The following is a 23549-nucleotide window of genomic DNA, read 5'->3' on the forward strand; positions in this document are numbered from 1 at the left end:
GAGGACAGTGGCTAAAAGCCGGGCTCCCATTCAGAGGGATGCCAATTATCACCAGATCTGAAACAACCCTGAGGACAATCAATAGCTGAGAACTGGGTTTGAGAGCTTCTCTTAAACCCTATGGGGATCGATACTAAACAAGACACTTTGTTACAAAATTGAAAAACGTTGCCCATGGGACTGAAGGACATTTTTATTACTAAGGGGGAATAGATGGATAGCTCTAGTCTCTTGTTAAATAAGGAAAATCAAGAAATACAGGAACCAAATGTTCCCCTTAAGAAAAAGGACAAAGGAAATCAAACAACTATATTACTAAAAAACATAAAAATAAAATTGCATTTAGTAGGGCAGTTAATCAAAACATTTAAAATATTTATAGGATGGGCAAATATATTCAATTGTTTTTTTTTTAAGTGATACAAAATATTTCCTTATTTATTTGGCAGTTGAGAAAGAGAGAGAGGAAAAATATTTCATTTACTGGTTTACTTCCCAGATGGCTGCAATGGCCAAGACTAAGCCAGGCTTAGTCAAGAGTTTCATCTGGTTCTCCCTTGTAGGGTACAGGGGCCCAAACACCCGTGACATCTTCTGTTGCCTTTTCTAAGCCTTTAGCCTGTAGATGGACAGGAAATGTAGCAGCTGGGACATGAACCTGTGCTCTTGACAGATGCTGGTGTCGCAGGCAGCAGCTTTACATACCACGCCACAACACGCCCTCCCCACCCCATCACTTTGTTTTTTAAAAGATTGAGAACTAAAGATAAAAGAAAGTGCCATAACCTGAAAAAGTATCCTTGGTGAGAATGAGAAAGGAAACAGAGGCATAGATAGTCTTATGTGAAAATTCAGTGAGCAAATTTGTGACATGACATTTGATGACAATGTCTTAGCAAAATGCAAATTATCCCCAAAGAAAAGAAAACATTTGAATAGCTAATTATCATAGAAGACTCACAAAGGTGACAGAAAGACCAGGGAACCCATGCCAAGTACTCAGCAAGACGCCGCTCACATGAGAGCTGGTTCTAATGCAAGGGACAGTCACTTACTTCCATTGTAAAACCTATGACTTTGAAGCATTGCTCAATTAATTCATACTGAGATTTGTAGAAACTATTATTCATCATGTCTTGTGTTGTTCTGAGATGGTCATTTTGTAGGTACCTGGAAAAAAAAAATCACCAAAGAAAAAGTGAAGAATGAAAAAGGAAAAAAAACATCTGCAATGGAGCAGAAGAGGCAAGTTTCACTCACGAAGGCGCGACGCGCTAGCTCACCTGGGGAGCCTACTCTCCGGCAATTTATACAGCGCCAGCTTCTTCTTCTCGGCCAAGCCAGCATAAACGTAGTAGAAAATATGGAAATTTTTTTCTCCACTGGAAAAATAAGACATCCAGTAAGGTTATCTCAGGAAGCCTGTTTTTTGACCGCTAAGATGACTTGGCAATGCAATTATCAGAAGGACAACAGCTGTGAGTGCTGGCGTGGGCCTGAGTGAGGGCTGTGTCTCCGTGACTGCTCTTGTTGTCACCGACTGCAAACAGCACCGCGGTCATTCACTTTCAGACCTGGTGAGGATGCCTTGTTTTGAAGCAGTTGTGGACACTTGTAACTGATCCCCAGGCATTATTTTGAGCGCTGAAAGATCCAGCAGGAGGAAAACAATCACAGATCCTTAAGCTGGAGCAGACAAGAAATGAAGCAAGCGATGCAGAAGCCTAAGCGTGACATGCTCTCATTGAGCTGCCATGCCTTCCTAACTTTCTAGACAAGGAAACAGAAGTTTAAAGCTGGCCATCCCTCCATAAAGTCATGTGACTGAGCTGATGACCACGCTGCATTCAAAGCTGGACAACTTGCCCTGAAACCCATGTTTTGAACATATGTGCAAGTGGCTTTGCTGAAACTCTCATTTTCTCCCTTGCATGAGTGATCTCTTTGTCATAGTCCCGAATCCGTGGGTCTGTCCCCTTTCCTTGGCTGGGGCAGGCTGTCAGGACAATCCACCTGCTCTCAGGATCTCCTCTAAGTTGAAGAGCCTCCTGTTTGGCAGCTTCCCCCATCTCTGCAGTCCTCTCCTGGGCCCTGCTTTGTCTCTCAGCTTCAGGTCTTGGGTCCTGGAAGAGTCCTGCATTTCTCTAGTGGCAACCCCTCACTTGCTTCCTGTGCACTGCTCCTTAACTGAACAATGCCATTCCATACCCCAAGATGCTGTTGTCTTCATTTTGCTGTCCATTTGCTGTCAGGATAGAACTCTCTTCTCATGACTAAGCTTTGCATGTAATCATAGAAGGGCTGGGTCCCGAGATGTGGTGACCCTGGACATTCCTCTCTGTCACCCTGGACAGTGGTTGAGGTCAGTTCTAGGTCCTTGTCCCTCACAACTCCCACAGATAGCCTCTGGGGGCAGCCGTGTGTCCCCTCTGGTCTGGCCTTTTCCCAGTCTACCACACAAACTTCATTAGCTTAAGTGATGGTGAAGTATTTGCAGGAAAGGAATTACTGTAAGTTACTTTACCAGAAAAGATCAGAAAGGATTTTAGAACTTTTCTCAGTCACCACTTCTTGTATATTATGCACTAGAATGTCAGTGCGGATGGAAATTTTGCCTTTGTTCCCTTTGAAACTTATTTATTTCTTCAACACACATATAATATTTCTTTAGAATCTATAGTCACACAAGCAGAGTCATGCATATTTATTTTCCCAATGACACAGTAAAAGATGTTTGGTGTTTTAGGATGTATGTTACTCCATTTTACCATCTTTAGTTTTGGCTCCAGATTCTGCCAAAAAACAATTACAAGATTAATTTATTTCGATATTTATTTTCACTTAGTTTGAGAGAGAGAGCAAGAGAGAGACAGCTCTTCTACCTGCTGGCTCACTCTTTCATTGCCTACAACAGCTAGATTGGAGATGCCAAAACCAAGGTGCCCAGAACTCCATCCAGGTCTCCCTTGTGGGTGTTAAGGATCCAAGAACTTGAACCATCACCTGAGCCTCCCAAGACGTATATTCACAGGAAGCTGAATCAGAAGCAAAACACTCACATGGGGACATTGGGGCCTCACAATCTCACTGCTGCATCAAATGAGCTTAACCACTAATCTTGCTCCATAGAATAATTTTTGTAGGCACTCATCAAAGGTTCCACACACAATCCATGTAGATGCTCGACAACATTGCTGAAGCATTGCTATTAAGATCACATTGGTTAGCTGCTGAAGTATTCCACTGGGTCTTTTCTGAAGGTTAAAAAATAGAAATACTTCCTATGTGAGTGTGGGGAGAACTTGATAAAGTGCAACATGCAAGTTTTGGTTCTTATTAGGAAAGAAGTGAAAAAAAAAAAAATAACAGTGCTACTGGGTAGCTTGTGTTCTTACTGAGATGACTTTATCCCAAAATCTGGCCAGAATTCAGACATCCAAGAAATCTAAATCTTTCAGGCGTCTGAGTGTGAAGGAACTCAAGTTCATGATAAAATAACAGCAGAAGAAAGAGGAAGAAGCAGAGAGATGTGAGGGAATGATTAGAGAGATGAGCTCGGGACAGCCGCCCAGGCACAGTGTGCATTTCTTAGGGAAGGAGACACACAGAGGACCACATGTTATTATGTGAACGGGTCATTGTGTGCCCATCACAGGACACACTGACACAGGCTGGGACAGCTGATAATTTAATCTTATAGGAACACCTTTGCTGGTGCAGGTGGCTGTTGACCAAAATGTCCTTACACGGTGTGTATTTAGACATAGAAAATGAAAGCAGAGGAGATGGTCTTGCATAAAGTGAGGAGGATGGGGCCATTGCAAAGTGGAACTGTGGAAAAGCTACAATGTTGGGAAGTGCACTCAGCTGACTTTGCAAGTGGTAGCAGGATGTTTAGGTAGTTGGAAATGAAAAAAAAAAAAAACTTAGTAGAAAGAGAGCAAAAGCCTCTGTGTGTGTCAACCACTCCGCACTATCGAGGCCATAATGTCACAGGCAATTTTCAGGTGCGGTTTTAGAAAAGAAAAGCCTTGTCAATGGATCTTTGGGAAGCAGACATTCAGGAGATAAGTGGTTGTCAGCTCTGACCAGGGACTCCTAGATACTGACATTGCACTTGAGCCAGGATAGACCCAAAACAGGAGTTCAGTTTAGGGCCCTGTCATGTCTGCCGGCAGAGAGAGGAACATGCTGTCAGACTTCCATAGCCCATGATTAAACTGGCTTTGTTCTGAGGAAATCACAGCGTTTGAGCTTTAACTACACAACGTTCCATTAAGGGAAGTGACTCACAAATGTAGACACCCCAAATGGATGCATTTCTCCTTATTGTCCATTTACATTTACCAAGAACTGTAATTTGACAAGGCCAACCGGTACTATGGGAAATTTACTGATCTTGCATGGATAGATGGAAATGAAGATACTGGACAACGAGACCCCTTGGTTCAGCCATCTCCTATCTGCCTTTGCAAGGAACATCGACACTGCAACTAAGGAGACACAGTGCACCATTAGCTTCCCATGTGGGCTCAAGGGATCTGTACTTCCAGGTTAGGACATTCTGGGGTCAGGGTGGTCACTTGCTTTGGACCCTGGTGACCTTTCATGTAGCTGGAGCCTCGGACACTCCCTTAACTTACCTATGAAACTTTGGAATCTTTGAGAAAGTGGTTAACAACAGGGCTGGGACTGCTGAGATTGAAGCTTTGTATTCTTTGGACCCCAAAGGGTATTCCTAAAAGGATTCTTTTGGTTTCATAACTTTTTATTTGAAGTTCCCCTCTCTGGGAATACCCTTCCACACCTGACCGCTTACCTGCTCACGCTCAGCAGGGGAAAGCATTTGCTGCTTTCCTGGGAGTGCCCAACAAACTTTGTCTCCAGGCATAGGATCCATTTTATTACCAGAACCCATTTTTCTTTAAAAAATGTTTATTTATTTTAATTTTAAAGGCAAATTTAGAGCAGAAAAAGAACACACACACACACACACACACGACACGCACAAACACAAAAATATCTTCCATCTGCTGGTTCTTTTCTCAAATGGCCACAATGGCCATGATTGTGTCAAGCTCAAGTCAGGAGCCAGGAGCTTCTGTGTCTGCCAGGTGGGTGCAGGGTCTCAAGGCTTTGGACTGTCCCCAGTTGCTTTTCTAGGCCATAAGCAGGGAGCTGGAGGGGAAGTGGAGCAGCCAGAGCACAAACTGGCCCATTTGGGATCCTGGTGTGTGCAAAGGAAGGACTATAGCCAATTGGGCCCGATCCTGTGTTTTTAGGGTTTAATTACCTGAATCAAGGCAGACTAACACCTTATGGAAGCAAAATTTATTTATTTATTTTTATTTTTTTTTAAAGATTTATTTTCTTATTATTTTTTCATTGGAAAGGCAGATATATACAGCAAGGAGGAGAGACAGAGAGGAAGATCTTCCGTCCGAAGATTCACTCCCCAAGTGAGCGCTATGGCCGATACTATGCCGATCCGAAGCCAGGAGCCTCTTCAGGGTCTCCCACGCGGGTGCAGGATCCTAAAGGTTTGGGCCGTCCTCGACTGCTTTCCCAGGCCACAAGCAGGGAGCTGGAAGGGAAGCGGGGCTGCCGGGATTAGAACCGGCGCCCATATGGGATCCCGGGCATGCAAGGCGAGGACCTTAACCACTGCGCCACCGCAACGTGGCATCGTTGATCAGAGCATTGATTTGAGTCCTAACTTCTCCGCTTCCGATTCAGCTTCCTTCTGGTGCACCTGGCAAGGCAGTGAAAGATGGTTCAAATGTTTGGGCCTCACTTGGGAGACCAGAGGAGTTTCTGACTCCAGGTTCTAGCCAGGCCAAACCTTGTTGCTGCAGCTACTGGGGCAGTGAACCAACAGATGGAAGATCTCTTTCTGCCTGCTTCTCCCTCTCTGCCAGTCTTTCAAATTAATCTTAAGAAAAAAAATAAAACTAATGTAACATATAACAATGTACAGTATATTTTAGCACAACGTCTTATTCAAATCTTACACTTCAAAATGTAATCTACATATCGGTAGTACATATATATTTATAATCATCAGAGTACAAACTCAGTGCATAATTATAGCTTCGCTGTAAGGATAAGGAAGATGTTTTGGAATCATTACACAGGGGCAAAATTTTGTCATCCAACTACAAACCACCAGAGAAACACATTCAACCTGACATCAAAGCCTGATGAACAGCCAATAGGACTTGAATGTGGAAACAACCACAAGTGCAACATAGTAACATCCAATCCCAACTCTTTTTTAGTTGACCCCTGTGTGCAAGCATAGGGAGAAGAGGGTTAATAATGACATCTATACATATAAAGCAGCATTTACCCCGTGATAGACTCATGTTGTTTTATGAGGCAGCATGATTTTCAGGTCTGGTGTTAGCTACTCTGCCAGATGCCACATACATGAGATGAGGACAGTGTGGGGGCCCTTTGTTTCTGTAAGTTACTGCTTTGCTTGTAGTTAGTAATCAGCATGCTTCTGTTGAATAACAAAGGCATTTTCCTAATAACAAAGGCATTTTAAATTTATTACCTAGTGCCTCCCAGAAAACGGTTCTGGACATGAACTTACATGGCTTGATGGATAACTCGGGACTTCTCCAGAAGGTATTCAGAAATCTGTGCTCCCACTACAGCTCCTGAAGAGGTGAATTTCATTTCTAGGTATTTTCCAAACCGGCTGGAATTGTCGTTTATGACTGTACAGGCATTGCCAAAGGCTTCCACCAACTTGTTCACCTGTAGTATCTTCTCCTGCAATGCTCTGTTGTTAGCCTAGGGAGAGAACAACAACATCTTTAAAACACTGGTGAAAAAAATTTCAAGTGTAACAAAATATCTTCCTCTTTTAAAGTATTTATTTAGAGCAGTGAGTGGACCAGGGGCAGGGGAGGGGACTGGTCTCAGTCCATATCCTCAACACAGTGAAAGTCATGCCCAGAGAATCTGCATAACTCAGGGAGCAAAGAGGTTTTGTGAATTCAGAAGTAGATTGGGTGGAGGGAAATTAGTTCAACTAGATTAATTTCCAGGGTACACCATTGTTATCTTGTTGACATTAGCTGTGGTAAAGGCACAGCAGTCTCCCAAACTGAGGCAGCCCGAGCAGGTACTGTTTTTGGAAGGCAGGCTCTATCTGAATTTGAGTGGATGGACTGGAGGGGTATTCACAGAGGGTTGTGAGGCTGTCTGGTGACTTAGGTTGTCTTCCCCAAGAGGCAATAAGAAATAAGGAAAGGGCTAGGTATTGGTACAACCATTAAGATGTTGGTTGGGATACCTGCATCACACATAGACTGCCTAGGTTTCAGATTAGCTTCGCAGCTCGCCCCCAGTGTGCATTCTGTGAGGCCATGGTGATGGCTCACGTAGTTGGGGCCCTGGAGACCTTGACTGAGCGCTCAGCTCCCAGCTTTGGTCTGGCCTGGTCTCAGCTGTTGCAACATTAGAAAATGAATGAACAACTGGGAGTAGAGAGTGACAATATGGACCTAAATTGTAGTCTCTTTTGAAAAGTTGGAGGCATTCGGCACAGGAATTAAGATGCCACCTTGGGACAGCTACATCCCCTACCACAGTGCCTAGGTTTGAGTCCAAACTCTGTTCTCAATTCTAGCTTCCTGCTAATGTGTACCTTGGGAGGCAGTGGGGGATGGCTGAAGTGGTTGGGTCCCTGCCACCCACCATGGAGACCTGCATGGAGTTCCTGGCTTCCTGTTTTGGGCAAGCCCGGCTCCAGGTGTTGTACACATTTAGGGAGATGGAAGATTTTATTCTTTGTCTACCTTTCAGATTATATACATATATGTATATAAATATCTAAAACATTTTACATATGTATTTCACATATTCAATTATATTCAAATCATATATGTAAATATGTTTGGGGCTAATCTTACAGTCATGGAAAAAGGTGAGATAATACCTCTATCCACTTGCACTAAAGGATACTGACCTCTTGAGTAAGATTTTAAGAATGGCATATTCCAAAGGTAAATTCTATCCACAAAAGATTCATTTTTTTTCTTTGCATTTGGTAACTCTCAAGGAGATGAGTAAAAAGCAATGTAAGACTTAATAAGGATATCTTATGTCCTTATATTCATACATATTTCCCCTAAGTTGTACTGCAGCACATTTTAAGCCTGGGACAAGATAAAAAGGATGTGATGGACAAATCTGTTGGCATCATGCAGCAGCCATCACAGTGGATCCATCTGGTGGGGAGACCTCTGTCAGCCCACAGGTGAAGGCAGAAGAGTAAAGGCCCTTATGGGAGGCCCTGAGGAAATTGACCCAGGTGCGAGGACCCAGCGCTGTGCCTTACCACCCCTCTTCCCAGCATTACGTCTTAGCTCACCATCCTTCAAGCCTTTCAGAAGGACACAGATGCTCCAGTTAGGAGAGGGGAGAACTGATTGGCATAGGGTGGGGTACCAGATTCACTGGGAACATCAGCCGCCTGCTCTTTTTGCAGGCCACCATCAATCCACCTGGCAAAGCTGATTTCTATTGCACACCCACACACTCGACTGACTTTAACAGGAACTTGGAATTCTTCCCACTCAAATGAATCATTCTCAAGGAAGCAATTGTGTCACATTAGGTGGCTTCGCCCTGTTAAAGAAAGAGTTGCTCTGTGCCTGTCTTCATGGCTATTGCAAGACACGGGAGTCCTATAATCACAGGGCTGTCAAAAATGTTAACACTCTAGTAACAGAGCATAATAAAAATGACACAGGGGAAGTTGGCTTAGTGAAAAAACAAACAAAACAGAATACTTGTCTTATTTTAAGGGCCTTCCCTAGAAAATTAATCTCTACCCCTAATTTGCCTTTTTAAAAAATTAATGTTGGACTCATATGGAGTAGTACATTTTTTGTTGACACAGTCCTGAGTTTTTACAAAAATATAACAGTAATGTACACCCCACTTCAGTCTACATATGAAGCCAATCCTGCAGTTGACCAGAGGTCAGGGGATGACTTTGTAGCCACCCCTTTCTGTGCTCCTCACTCCCAGTTCTTAACAATCACTTACCTTCTGCTCCTATGTTTTTTATTCCACATGAATGGCAGACAAATGGAATCGTACAGTACATTAGTCTTATGACTCTGGTCACTCTGCCTTAGCATTTTGATTTGAAAAGCAACCAAGCCTCATTGCTTGTATCAACATTTGACCCTGTTTATTACTGAGTGATGGTCCACTATGCTGATGTTTGAGTGGATGTACTATAGATAGTTAATTCATCTACTAGTTTTTTTGTACTTTCTGAAGTGCATGAATGAAGCTGATAAAAGCATTTTTCTAGGGCCTGGTGGAGTGGCCTAGCGGCTAAAGTCCTCTCCTCGCCTTGAACACGCCATATGAGCCCCGGTTCTAATCCCGGCAGCTCCACTTCCCTTCCAGCTCCCTGCTTGTGGCCTGGGAAGGCAGTCGAGGACAGCCCAGGGCTTTGGGACTCTGCACCCTTGTGGGATACCTGGAAGAAGTTCCTGGATCCTGGCTTCGGATCGGCATAGCATTGGCCGTTGCGTTCACTTGGGGAGTATCATCGGACAGAAGATCTTCCTCTCTGTCTCTCCTCCTCTCTGTATATCTGACTTTCCAATAAAAATAAAATAAATCTTTTTAAAAAACCCCATTTCCTTTGGGTAAATGCCTGTAAGTTATGACTGGGTTGTATGGAAAATGTAATTTACCTCAATATGAGGTATGCAAACTGTATTCCAAAGGGACTATATCACTTTGCATTCTTACTGTAACCTATGTGCCACATCCTAGTCAGCACTTACTATTGTCAGATTTTTTTCCCTTATTTTTGACAATTTAATAGCATGAAATGGTGTTTAATTGTAGTTTTGGTTTGCATTTCTCCAATGAAGACCCATGTAGGTCTGCTGCTCCAGGAGTTGAACTCCATTTAATGTCAGGGGACAAATTTATTGTTAAGAGTCTTCATTTGCTCTTTCTATGGGAGGGCAGGGTCTGATGCTGGAGTCATCAGCTTATGGGAACTCAGCAGGCTGTGGTCCACTCTGATGCCTCCTACACCACTGGCGCAACTATAGTCCCTGATTGACCCAGGCTGATGCCCAGACCACCCTGGAGCCTACTTAAGCTGCCCAAGTGGGAGAAATTCAGGGAACTGATGCAGGCACTTGGTACACAAGTGGATAAGCAACTTTTTGAAGGCCAGGGGCTAGAAGTGGACACCCTGTAGGGTACCTGCCATACCAAAGTCAGGTGCCAGAACTACAGTTGGGTTTTCTACATGGATAGAAGAGATCCAAGCATTGGGCAACTATCTGCCCATCTCTTGGGCACATCAACAACAGGTTGGGTCAGAAAGAGTACAGTTGGGTCTCGAAACTTTGGTCCAACATGTGACACTGTAAGCAGTGCATTAATCAACTGTGTCTAATAGCTACCTTTTCATTTTTTTTTTTGTTTACAATCTATATGTAATTATCTCTTGTGAACTGATGGTTTACATTTTTGTCCACTTTAATTAATATCTGATTTTTAAAAATTATTCTGCTTGTCTTTTTATTATTTGAAGTTGCCCCTTTGTCAAAAGATCAATAGACAATGTATGTGCAGACTCTCTATTCTGTCCTATTCATATAGCATTCATTCTCTAATCACAAACTGTTCTGAAGACTGCAGCTTTATAACAGTTCTCAAAGTCACGTCGTGTGAATCCTCTAACTTTCCTTTTTAAAAAAATTTCACGGCTTTTTCTGGTTCCTTCGCTTTCCCATGACTACGGCTGATTCAACCTGTTAACTTCCATAGCAGCTAGACTTTTTATTGCAGTGGAATTGATTAATAATTGAAGTTATGAAGGGTTGATCTCTTAATAATACTGATTAATTAATAGGATTTAGAGCTACATAGTTTGTTTTTGGGGCTGTTGTAAACAATGATATTTTGGGATTTCAAAATGTTCATGGAAATGGAATTAAAAAATATGCTTACGTATAAGGAAAACATTTTGATGTCCATGCATATTTTTTACAGCATGGATTTTTCATGAATTTACTGAAAACTCCTCACACAAATGGATTTGAAAATGTTTCTGTCCTAGGCCTGCATTGTGGCACAGTGGGTTAGGCTGCTGTTTACAACACTGGCATACCAGATTGGAGGGCTGGTTTGAGTCTGGCTGCTCTGATTGGAAGCAGATTAGCTCCCTGTTATTGTATCTGGGAAAGAATCAGAGCATGGCCCAACTATTTGGTTTCCTGCCACCCAGGTGGGAAATCTGGAGGGAGTTCTGGCTCCTGGCTTCTGTCTGGGTCAATCTCAGTATTTGGAGAAATGAATCAGTAGATAGACGATCTTTCTTCTCTTCCCTCCCACTCCCCCCCCGGCTTGGTCACTTTGCTTTTGAAATAAAATAACATGAAAAAACATTTCTGCACCAGAATAAATTTATTTGTAATTCCATTCCTGGAACTTTTTTGAAGTACTCTCATATATAATAGATAAATGTAGTTTATTATTATTATTATTATTATTTATATTATTATATTTATTTTTAAAGATTTATCTATTTTCATTGGAAAGTCAGATATACAGAGAGGAGGAGAGAGAGAGGAAGATCTTCTGTCTGATGGTTCACTCCCCAGGTGAGTCGCAACGGCCGGTACTGCGATCCGAAGCCGGGAACCAGGAACCACTTCTGGGTCTCCCACACGGGTGCAGAGCCCCAAGGCCTTGGGCCATCCTGGACCGCTTTCCCAGGCCAGAAGCAGGGAACTGGATGGGAAGTGGAGCTGCCGGGATTAGAACCGGCGCCCGTATGGGATCCCGGTGCGTTCAAGGTAAGGACCCTAGCCGCTAGGCCACGCCGCCGGGACCCGTATTTTATTATTATTAATAGAAAAGCAGAGCAACAAAGAAAGGGAAAGACAAAGAGAGATCTTTGATCTGCTGGCTCATTCATCCAGTGGCTGCAATGGCCAGGAACTAGCCCAGGCTGAAGCCAGGAGCCTGGAATTCCACCCAAGCATCACACATGGGTGGCAGGGGCCCAAGCACTTGGGCCATCCTTTGCTGCTTTCTCAGGCACATTATCAGGAAGCTGGATCAGAAATAGAACAGTTGAATCTACAACCAGTGCCCAGATATGGGGTGTGGGCATTGCGTTTAGCAACTTAGCCCACTGCGCCACAATGCTGGCCCTACAATTGATCCTTGTATATGGACTCTCCTTTAATCTGCTAACATCAGAATAGGAGAATTTAAAGAAAGCATCCAGTGAATGTACTGGATTTAAACAAAGAAAATCAGATTTATGGAGCCTTGTCTCACAAGATGAGTGAAGCTGGAATCAGAGTATGAGTTTTCTGTGCTGCTTATTAGACTATAAGCTCTCAAAGGACATGAGGGTCAACTGAACAATGTCCTTTCAGGGGGCAATTCTTTGGTTGAGTCTTCAATTAAACAAGTTTCTTTTCTGCTCTGGATTACAAACAAAACAAAACAAAATAAAACAAAAACAACAAAACCCTCAATTTTTGATATCACAGATTCAGCTCTTGGTTATTTGGAGGGTTCTGGCCACCATCACATCCAAACTTTGCTACCTATTTTGCAAACATAGTTCAGCCCGATTCTACCATCCAGTTTCCAACATGCTTGGGTTAATGTTTCAAACTTCCATTTCATGTCATGTCATAGTGGTCATAGCCAAAACACCAACTCCTATTGGAACAATGTAAAGCAAAATGCAAGACCACAATGTGTTGGACTTACTCTAGCCAAATTTGTATGGTTATGAATGATTTGGAAATGATGCCTTCTGTTTTGTTTTGTGCATAAATCAAAAACAATCTCTTGTTAACTAGTTTCCCTTTATATCGTGTTGTACCAATTCCTTGTCTTTTTCAAAAGATCACATATTTAGTTGAAAGGCAGCATTACACAACTCCCTTCCCCCTCCCCCTGCTACACACACACACACACTCAGAGAGAGAGAGAGATCTTCTATCTGCTGGTTCATGTCCTAGTTGGCCACAATTGACACGGCTGGTTTATGCAAAGTCTGAAGCCCAGAGTTCCATCTGTGTTTCCCACAAGGGAGGGACTCAAGCACTTGAGCCATTTTCTGCTGCTTTCCAAAGCCCGTTAGCAGGAAGCTTAATCAGAATGGAAGCAGCCAGGACTCCGAATCGTGCTCATATGAAATGTTGGCATCGCAAGCGGTGGTTTAACTTGATGTGCCACAACACTACCCTAACTTCCTGCTATTAATGCATTATTTTGATTTTTTGGTTTTCCTGCAAATATCCAGGGAAAAGTTCTCCAGCTGAATACCACTGGGAGGCACATTATTCAACTGATCTGGATTACAATGTGTTTTATAATGTCAGTGCATTATTAAATGTGGGAACCAGTGAACAGTAATCTACTCAGCTATGGTAAAAATTTAAACATATCTATGTGTATATATAGAACATGCCTTTCTGTCAGGACAGGGAAAAGATAAATGATACCTTTCCAAGTACTGTCAGCTGCTGCACTAACAGATGAGCACTTTCAGTCTTCCCAGCACCACTTTCTCCAGAGATAACGATGCACTGCCCATTGAGAAAAGGAGATGTTAGAAGATGCTACCCTCCCAAATTCAGCCAGCAGACAAGAAACTAAGGGACGAGTTTCTAAAATGGTGAGACTATTCTTACCTGGTCTGAATTGTATGTTACCATAGACTGGTATCCTAAGTCAGCCATTGCAAAGATGTGGGGAGGATTCGCAGTTCTCTTAGCACCAATGTAGAGTCTGGAATGCTAAAGGGTAAAGAGAGTATTTGTGGCAAGGGGCTTTTGTTTTTAAATTATTTTTTGTTTTCAAAAATTTTAAATTATTTTCCATTGTACAGCTTTGTAGATATCAGGATTTGTCCCTTTTCCACCCCTTCTCTGCCCATTTCCCCTCCCATATTATTAGAGCATAATAGTCCTTTAGTACCAGTTTAACATTCTGCTCTTATAGTGCATCATGCCATTGTAGGTACAGGCCATGGTAGAAAATCTAGCATCATATTGTCAAGGTATATTTAACTGCTTCACTGGGATTCTTCTTTTTATTTGGGAGTAGAGATGCATACTGCAATGCATTTTCACTTCCTCCTATGCTAGTCTCCATTATATAGATTACCTATGAGAATATTTGTATGTACTTGTTCACCTATCTATTTTGTGTTTTGCATGAAGGTTGCCTTATATCAGAGAGAACATTAAGATTTGTTCTTTTGGTTTGGGCTTATTTCTCTGGTCATAATGGCCTCCACTTGGGACCATTTTGTTGCACATGGTAGGATTTCATTCATTTTAATGGTTGTGTAGTATTTCATGGAGTAGATGTGTCACAATTTCTGCATCCATTTCTCTTTTAAGGGGCATCTGGATTGTTTCCATGTCTTCACTATTGTGGATATACTGTTACAAATATAGGGCTGCATGTTGCTTTCTCATTCACTTCATTTGGATATACGGGATAACTGGGTCATAAGGTAGATCAATTTACAGTTCTCTGAGCACTCTCCATATTGACTTTATAGTGGCTGCACTAGCCTACACTCCTACCAGCAGTGGAGTAGGGTACCACTTTCCCTACATCCACCCAAGTAGGTATCATTAGTAGATTTTCATCTAAACCCTAGATTTATTTATAGGTGTAGTTCCAGTGTTTAAGGCAAAACATAAATAAAAATGACATTTCATATCACCAAAATATTATTACATACATGCCACACACATACATATAATTATATATGTGCACAAATCATGCAAGAGTATGGAAAACAAAGCTTGTTGTAAAATAGCCCAGAATTATGATATGACATAAAATGATACTACATCAGTCCTGCAGTGAAATTTAAAAGATTCTGCCTACAAGTTAAACATAGTATTTAACACTGAAAATGCCATTCTTTTTTTTTTCAGGATTATTTCACAAATAAGATAATCAGGTATCATTTTGTTAACTACTACAGGATATCCTGTCAGAAATGTGTCTGCAATTTCTTTCCTTTCACTTCCGCCTAGCATTCACTCAATGAATTTGCTTACCGTCACACAATTAATTGGCAGCAGAATGACATGAATGCCCAGCTTTTCTGAAGCTTAGGTCAAGCCTGACAGATTTACCATTCTACTTGTAAATTTTCAGGTGGTACAGGATAAGAGAGAAATACATCTCTCTTATGTATTTCTCTTATGTATGTATAAGGGATGTATTTCTCTCTTATCCTGTTTCTCTATTCTGTTTCTGTATTCTCTATCCTGTTTCTGTACTCTCTCTTATCCTATTTCTGCTATTGGGAGCAGACACTTGGTGCAGGGATTAATTAGCCATGTGAAGTCCCCATATCTAAAACCAGAGTGCCTGGATTTGATTCCTGACTTGACTGCTGATTCCAGCCTCTCTAAGGTGCTTGCTTGGAAGGCAGCAGTGATGGTTCCAGTAGCTGAGTCTCTGCCACTCACACGGGGAACCTGGATTGACTCTCTGACTCCTGGTTTCAGCTCAGCCTAGCATCAACTGTAGAGGGAATGTCGGGGGAAGGAACCAACCATCCATCTACATTTCTCTTTCTCCCTCTGCTTTCTAAACCAATAAAATGAATGAAAATTTAAGTAACCATTAGGCACAGTATTAAGCGATTTTCTAGGGTACACAGCTAGGAGAGGAAGCAGCTAACTGATAATGAGAAACAGTCTAGTTTAATTGCAGAAGATGATACTATATTTAAACCATTGGGGATTGAATAATTGGGAATTAAGTACCCATAATACACAGTATGTGATATCAGTGAAGCTGATCAATATGTCAGAGACTATTTAAGTTCATCATAGCAAAATTTATAGGCATTAGAATGTTTGTGCAAACACACACACAATGTGATTATCCTGTGATCTGCTCTCACTTGCTTCAGGAGGAGACATGATAAGTATATCATTTTGGCCAGATGTAAAGTTCATGCTGTTTTAGTCACTGGCTTAGTGACTTCACAAACAGCACAGAACAGTTACCAGTGGTTGGATGTATTAACATTCTGATAGATATTTTCAGAAAAAGGGAGATCATACACTATACCCATACTGACTTAATTTTCTGGTTTTCTTCTCTGTAAGTTTTAAAAGCAATTACAAAGCAGTGCATCCAAGGTACTGGACCCATTTTTTTTAATTGGTGTTGATTCAAACTAGGCATTGGCTAGTAGAAGGATGGGTACGAAGTGAGAGAACACCAGCCACACCACATACCTTTGTGGAATAAAGACCCAGATTCTGGAAGGGATTCAGGGCAATGAGGATGTCGCCCACATAGACGTAGATCTGATCTCTGGAATAACACTTCTCCAGTTGCTCTGATATGGTATTCTGAAACAAAACACATCACTTTTCTCTTCACCAAGGATGGTCAACGACAGGTTGGAAAGTATACAAGGAACAATCAAACATCTGGAATCTGAACCAAGCATTTGGAAGAAACAGGCAAATGATGAGGAAGAAATGTAGCATCAGATCTAGGGCCCTGTTTACTGGATGGGTCTTTTCTCTGGCTTTGAGACTCACAGAAGAATGGCATTTGCACAAAAGAAAGGCCATAGAAAGAAACCAACCTAGTGCTTTCTGATTTATAGTACTGGTAGCTATTGTGACCAGTGCAACTTACAATCCATAAGACTAGAAATTTACATCATTGGAAAATCTCGTATTTCAGGATTCAAAGTGGTGTCGGTGACTTTCGAGTTGCAGGTACTGTTAGACTCCAGAACGTGGGATGATTTTGGCAGACAGGATTTTGAGGAAGTCCTGGAGTTGTTGAATTAATGCTAATCTCACCCAAACGACTACTTCTATTCACAACACATCTCTATTTGCTGCCTCAGGCATGTATCAGAAGTGTTGAAAAATAAAAAGGTATTTATCAGGAAGGAGAGAAGTCTTCATCATTTATTAGAAATAAGCTATTTATTTCTCTTATTATCTGATTATCAGTGATAAAAAGGGAAAAGGGGGAAAGAAAGTTGAGATTGTAATTTACTGGCTTGGATTTCCATCTTCAGAAGAGATGCTTGAAGGATATCTAGGGAAGTCGGAATAAGGAACTGCAAACAGAATTCACAGCTATAGCAGGTGATCTGTGAGGGAGCTGAGCCTTTGTAATACTGGGAAGAAGACTCATACGCCTGGGTACTGCACCGAGAGCTGGAACAGGAGAGGAAAACAGGGCAGAAGACACAGGAAGCTGCACATTTTGAACACAGTGAATCACACCTGTGAGACCACCAGGAGGAATTAAAAGGGTAATCAATGACTTCACAACTCATGTCTGGGGGACTTCACTCCTCCACGGTTTGAGTCACAACAACAACAACCACCACAACACTTGACATTTTGTCTTGAAAAAGATGTGAGAAAGATGAAACTTCCACATATTATTCAGAGAACACCTGCCCACAAAACTGACATATATATATTTTAAATCTATAATGTATTAGTTCAATCAAACTGAATTCTTACCTCATCCAAAACTTCTAGGGTTGCTAAATCATCTACATCCTTAAGATTGGAAATTAAGGACCTGTTGAAGTTTCCTTTCTTGGTGTGAATCCGTTCGTGTCTGTGGAGAAAACCCATTTCTAATTCAAGGACTTGTTTCTTTTTTAATGAACCATGTATTTTTCTTAGAAGTGATTCTTTGAAATTGTTGCTTAGTGTCTAACAGTCATGTGTCTTTATGGGACGGAATGTACTATTAACACATGTTAAGTACAGACCAAGTAAACGAATGAGCCAGTCTTGCCACCCTTTATCTTTTCTTTGCATTTGGAGCCTAAAAGTTCCTTGTTTCTGTTCTTTTAAAGTATGGAGCACTGTGATTTATAATTCACATATATGAACCATTATGAGCAACTATGCTACAAGAATCCAAGAGCTTGTTACTTTCAGCTGCACTTTGATATTCATTAGTCAAATTCTTTCTGTTCTCTCACCTTTCACCGGTCTAAATTCAGACTGAATGTTTTTAAAATTCCTATACAAAAGACAGAATACACATCATCTGTCTCTCTAGGTCTGCATTATTCACATAAAATAAATTAATGATCAGTTCCATTTACTTTTCTGCAGATGTCAAGATCTCATTCCTTTTTATGGCTGAACAATATTGCATTGCATATAAATATCACCATTTGCTCACCCATTCATCTGTCAGTGGGTATCTATGTTGATTCAATACCTTGGCTGTTACAAATAGTGCTTGTATGAATATATCAGTGCTAGGATCTCTTCCATATGCTGATTTGCACTCTTATCAATAGTGTATAAGGGTTCCTTTGTCATCTTAGTGTCACCACCATTTACTATTTCTACTCTTTTTGATCATGGCCATTGTAACTTAGGGTGAAATGATACCTCATGGTTTCGTTTGCATTTCCCTGATGTCTTGTGCTACTGAACGCTATTTAGTTGATTTATTGGCTATCTGTATTTTGCCTCCTGAGAAGTGTCTGTCCAATACCTTGCACAGTTTTTAAGTGGATTGTTTTTTGCTTCCGAGATCAAATGAGATCAGGCACGTTCAGGGTGGTATGGCCGTAGACTGGATTGTTTTTTGTTGTTGAGAACTTATTGGTCCTAGTAGAGGTAAGGTTTAGACACATGTGGCTGAAAGAATCCCGTGAGACTGCAAAACTCTCAAGATGTTATTTACTTAATTCAGTGTCATTTACAGAAAATGCCCTAAATTGATTTTGGCTTTTTTGTTTGAATTCTCCCTCCCCATTGGAAAAATTCCAACATGTGAAACTTACTTCCTGGGTAATCAAAAAAGCCCCTACTTGCTATCAAGAATTATCTTTTAGTTGTCTTAAAGCTTTCTCTAAGTTCTTTTTAAAAAAATTTTACTTATTTTTATTGGAAAGGCAGAGTTACACAGAGAAAGACAGAGAGAGAGAGAGAGAGAGAGAGAATCTTTCAATTTGCTGATTCACACCACAAAAAGCTGCTGCAACATTCAGAGCTAGGCTGGTCTGAAACTAGGAACCAGGAGCTTCTTCCAGGTCTCCTACATGGGTTCAGGGTCACAAGCACTTAAGCCATCCTTTACTGATTTCCCAGGGCATAAGCAGGGAGCTGAATAGGAAGTAGAGTAGCTGGGACTCAAACTAGTACCTATGGAATGCTGGTACCACAGATGGTGGATTAGCTTGCTAAACCATGGCATCAGTCCCTCTAAATTGTCATGTGTGATTTGATCTGTTGCCAACTGGTGAGTCATCAAGATTTGAATTTGTTATGTTTCCTTTGTTTGTTTGTTTGTTTTTGGTCTGAGGTGGTACCAAGTCATTTGATGGTCATGATATGGTAATTTTAAAGAATTACAATTCAGTGAAATTCAGCAGGAATATAACATAAGCCATATTTTAAAAGTCCAAAATGTCAAATTTATAAAATCAATTTCAAGCATAATAAAATTTCTTTTCAAAGGGAAACGTTGCAGGAAGTTTTAAAAATAGTGTGAAGATCTTGATTAAATGTGATGGCTTGAGAAGTTGCTGCGATGCACAGGGTTTGTTTAGACTTTTCCAGTTACCCCTTTTATTTTGCACAGAATTGTAATGTCAGTGTTCATTTGGGTGCATACTTTTAAGCCTCTGAATTAATCCACTGGTGGAAAGGGGAAGGACTGTGAAGAGCCACTGGTACTCAGAAACAACAGTTTCTCGTTGCTTGGAAAGTCAAGTCTATTATTCATCTGTTCCATCTGCTAAGGCGAACTGCCGCTTTTCTCATCAGCTGCCGTTCCCCCTCACTGACCAAAGTTCATGTCTCCTACTGTAGGAGGACATTGTGAGCCTGGAAGGCCAGCGAGCACAGGTTTACAGTTCATTGGGCAGTATTTGCATGGAAACAACCAAATGGCTATCTCTTGCATACCTGTTGGGAGATAGTTCCCATGAGTCGAGTAAACAGCATGTAAATGAGAACACCTAGCGCGATGTAAAGACTAAAGGAATTCCAATCTAGAGTGCGAAAACAGTTGATGGTTTTGTTTATGAGCTCGATACTTCCTCCCCTACCCAATACGGACTTTCAGAGTATAAAGTCTGATGCCCCTAATAAACTTCGGTTTTGACCATCAGTCAGGGTCCACGCGTGTTATTATCGGCTCCGTGCACCAAGTCCGTCGCTGCGGGACAGCGGCATCCTACTGGTTCTTCTCTCTTGCCTACATCACTGGCTGTTCCTTCTCACTGTTCTTAACTGATGTTTTTAAGTCAACATGATTCTTACCTGGTTTATGGCAATCACTGAGATTTCTTTAATATCAGAAATGTCAGGTCTCTGATCAGTCCCTCTCTGTGTGTCACTCAAAGTAAGGACTGTAGAATCCAATCCCAGTCCACCCTGCTGTTTCCCTCCTCCACCCCAACTCTGTCTTCTGGCAGTGCCTCTAGCACCCAGAGCACTGGAAGGCTCTGTACTGACTCATCTCTCCCACACGACCAATGTCACAAGGCTAAAGTAGCTCCCTGGATGGTGAGGGTTGAGTGGACAACCACTGAAAACTTTCTTTTTCTTTTTTTTTATCAGACACATAAAAATTGTACTAATTGGGGCAATTAGTACTAATTGTACCAATTGCAGTAGCCTAGCAGCTAAAGTCCTCTCCTTGCACATGCCGGAATGCTGTATGGGCACTAATCCCAGCAACCCTGCTTCCCATCCAGCTCCCTGCTTGTGGCCTGGGAAAGCAGTCAAGGATGGCTCAAAGCTTTGGGACCCTAAACCTGTGTGGGAGATCCGGAAGAAATTCCTGGCTTCTGGCTTCGGATCAGCTCAGCTCTGGCTGTTGTGGTCACTTGGGGTGTGAACCATCAGACAGAAGATCTTCCTCTCTGCCTCTCCTCCTCTCTGTATATCTGGCTTTCCAGGAAAAATAAATAAATCTTTAACAAAAAATATATTAATTGATGGGGTGTCAGGTGATGTTCAGATACACATGTAATGTCAGTCACAGTCAGATGGAAGTGAGAAGTTCTGTCTGCCATTTTTAGCATTTAACAGAGCCCTCAGTTCTTCCTGACTTGCTCTATTTTTCTTTAGCATTCACCACTTCTTATTTATTATATGTACATGCATGGTCTTCACTTTCCTACAGGCTTGTCAGCTCCAGGAAAGCAAGATTTTTGTCCCATTTCTGAAAATACTTTATTTGCTGACTGATACACTTCATACTTCTATATTAGAGTCCCACAAATAGTGGATGAGTGGAATGCATTTCTTGGACAAAGAAGTGAAACCTTTCATTTTACTGAATGTTCCTTGGCCGTGAGACCAGAGGAAATCTCTTCCTATGTTTTCTATTCTAGTTATAAGCAACTGAAGTGCTGAAAGAAAGTTTTATAGGCCCTCCTAAATGGATCCAAGGACCAAACTCCTTGATTCATCTTCTGACACCTTTTCAGGCACATGAGCAGCAAACTGAATTGGAAGTGCAGTGGTTAGGACTCAAACTGGCACTTGGCTCTGGGCTACCAGCACCAGAGCAGAGTGTCTTAACTCACTCACTGTTCTACAGCAACAACCCTTTCACTCACGCTTTAACTAAAATCTTCACTTATAAAATCCTTCCTCTTTCGTATGTATTTCTTTAAATATATGCTTTTTTATTTTCCTGGACTACAGACTTAGGTATGTAGTCATAAAAAGTTGCAGCAACATTAGAAGGAAGGATCAGGTTGTAGGAATGATGCATGGAAACCAACGGAAATCTCTCCCAAGTCAGCTGTGTATCTAAGCTCTTGAGTTAACTAGAAATATCTGTAATAGTGATTTCTCTACAATTTTCTGTGTAGATTCTGAAACATACAAAATCAATGAAATCCAGGGAGATTATATCTATCTATATTTATATCTATACTCTATATAGGTATAGATGTAAATATCGATGTCTTCTATGTGTGTGTGTATCATACATATTCCTGAATGGTACTCTGTGCTTTATAAGATGGTTATGATCACATTTAAACAAGTTATTTATATATTCATTTAAATGACTGAGTTACAGATAAAGGGATTGAAAAACAGAGATACAAAGAGGAAAGCAAAGAGGGAGAAAGAGAGGAAGGGAGGAAAGAACAGAAAGAGAGATACCCTATTGGCTAGTTCAATCCCCATATCCCTGCAAAAGCAAGGGGCCAAGGTCAGGAACCAGTAGCCTAACCCCAGTCAGTCAGATCTGTGGTGGGAACTTAACAGCTTGAACCAGCACTGTTGCCTGCAGGGTCTGCATTAGTGAGAATCTAGAATCAGGACTTGGGAATTCTAATAGGGTGACCTGTTTTTGTAGGTGATGAAATGAAACTGGCAATGAAACTGTCTTTGCAAAAGCAATTGGTGGTTATTCTCTATTTGCTGTGAATTCTCAGTACCTTTCTTCTCTTTATTTGCAGCTTAAAGATAGGGGAAAGCAGCCCAGAAGAGAGTGTCTCTAAGTAGAATCTTTTTGTAAAGATGAAGACTAGACTCTACCACTGCTAATACTTACATGTCAAGAGTAGAATGTTGAAGTCGATACCACAGCTGAAGGGCGGTATTATTGTAAAACACATGGGGCAATGGGGAGGGGAAAGGAGGGAGGAAGGAAAAGGGAAAAAAGAGAGGAAGCCCAGTACCCACAAACCTGTAAAACTGATGCTAATAATAATAATAATAATAATAATAATAATAATAATAATAATAGATGCCATGATATAATGCCTTTTCCACAAATCATATGAGGAAATGGGCCCCTGGAGAGTGGGCGACTGTTTTTATTACATCTGTCTTATTCCATGGGTCAAAATAACACATTGCTTATTTTAAGAAAGTTAAAATACAAATTTCATAAGAAAAAATATTTACTGTCTTCTCAGTAGTAATAAAAACAAATAGAACCTTTGAAAAATTGAACTATATTGATCTTTTGCTTGTCATTATTTCCTAAACAATACAGTAAAAGTCTAAATTTACGTGGCATTTCTATTTTGTATTTTAACTGAGCTAGAGATAATGAAAATATATAAGAAGATTGTATTGCAGCATTTGATGCTAAGGGATTTGAACATCTGTGGATCTTTGATCTCATGGTGATCCTGGAGCAACCCCTAGCAGCAGATACCAACTCTTCAAGTCATTCATGGAAAAATGCATATTATGTAAAATACTTGTGGATGTAATATTTTTGTAACTATACAAACTCATGCCAATTTGCTATAGCATGTCTGAACAGTGTCTAATTTTAGGCATTAAGCAGAAAACATCAGTTTAAAAACAGCCCCTAATGCTGTTAAAATTGGGAGAAGAACAAATTCCAAATTTATGGTGAGGCTTGAAGGAAGAAGGGCAGAATCATTGCTACTTTATGAAAAGATTATAGGCCAAATGTTCCCCTCCCCCAAATTAGTAGCTTATTTGCTGTAAGAATGATGGGTAGTGGTAGACCATCCACATCAA

General features: G+C 41.1%; 1 protein-coding gene across 1 annotated transcript in view; it reads right to left on the reverse strand.

Moving 5' to 3' along the window:
- Window positions 1-23549, reverse strand: part of MYO3A (myosin IIIA) — a 158265-nt gene that overhangs the window by 76654 nt on the left and 58062 nt on the right. Inside the window, exons 9-15 of the mRNA XM_040988058.1 lie at window positions 17571-17670; window positions 16308-16424; window positions 13722-13826; window positions 13533-13616; window positions 6599-6801; window positions 1284-1382; window positions 1056-1170 (exon numbers count right to left, since the gene is read on the reverse strand). Of these exons, the coding sequence (XP_040843992.1) occupies window positions 1056-1170; window positions 1284-1382; window positions 6599-6801; window positions 13533-13616; window positions 13722-13826; window positions 16308-16424; window positions 17571-17670 (823 nt within the window). The remainder of the gene's footprint in view (window positions 1-1055; window positions 1171-1283; window positions 1383-6598; window positions 6802-13532; window positions 13617-13721; window positions 13827-16307; window positions 16425-17570; window positions 17671-23549) is intronic.

Source organism: Ochotona curzoniae, unplaced genomic scaffold (genome assembly GCF_017591425.1).
Source record: "Ochotona curzoniae isolate NIBS_2020 unplaced genomic scaffold, NIBS_Ocur_1.0 contig_4797, whole genome shotgun sequence".
NCBI classification, from domain to species: domain Eukaryota; kingdom Metazoa; phylum Chordata; class Mammalia; order Lagomorpha; family Ochotonidae; genus Ochotona; species Ochotona curzoniae.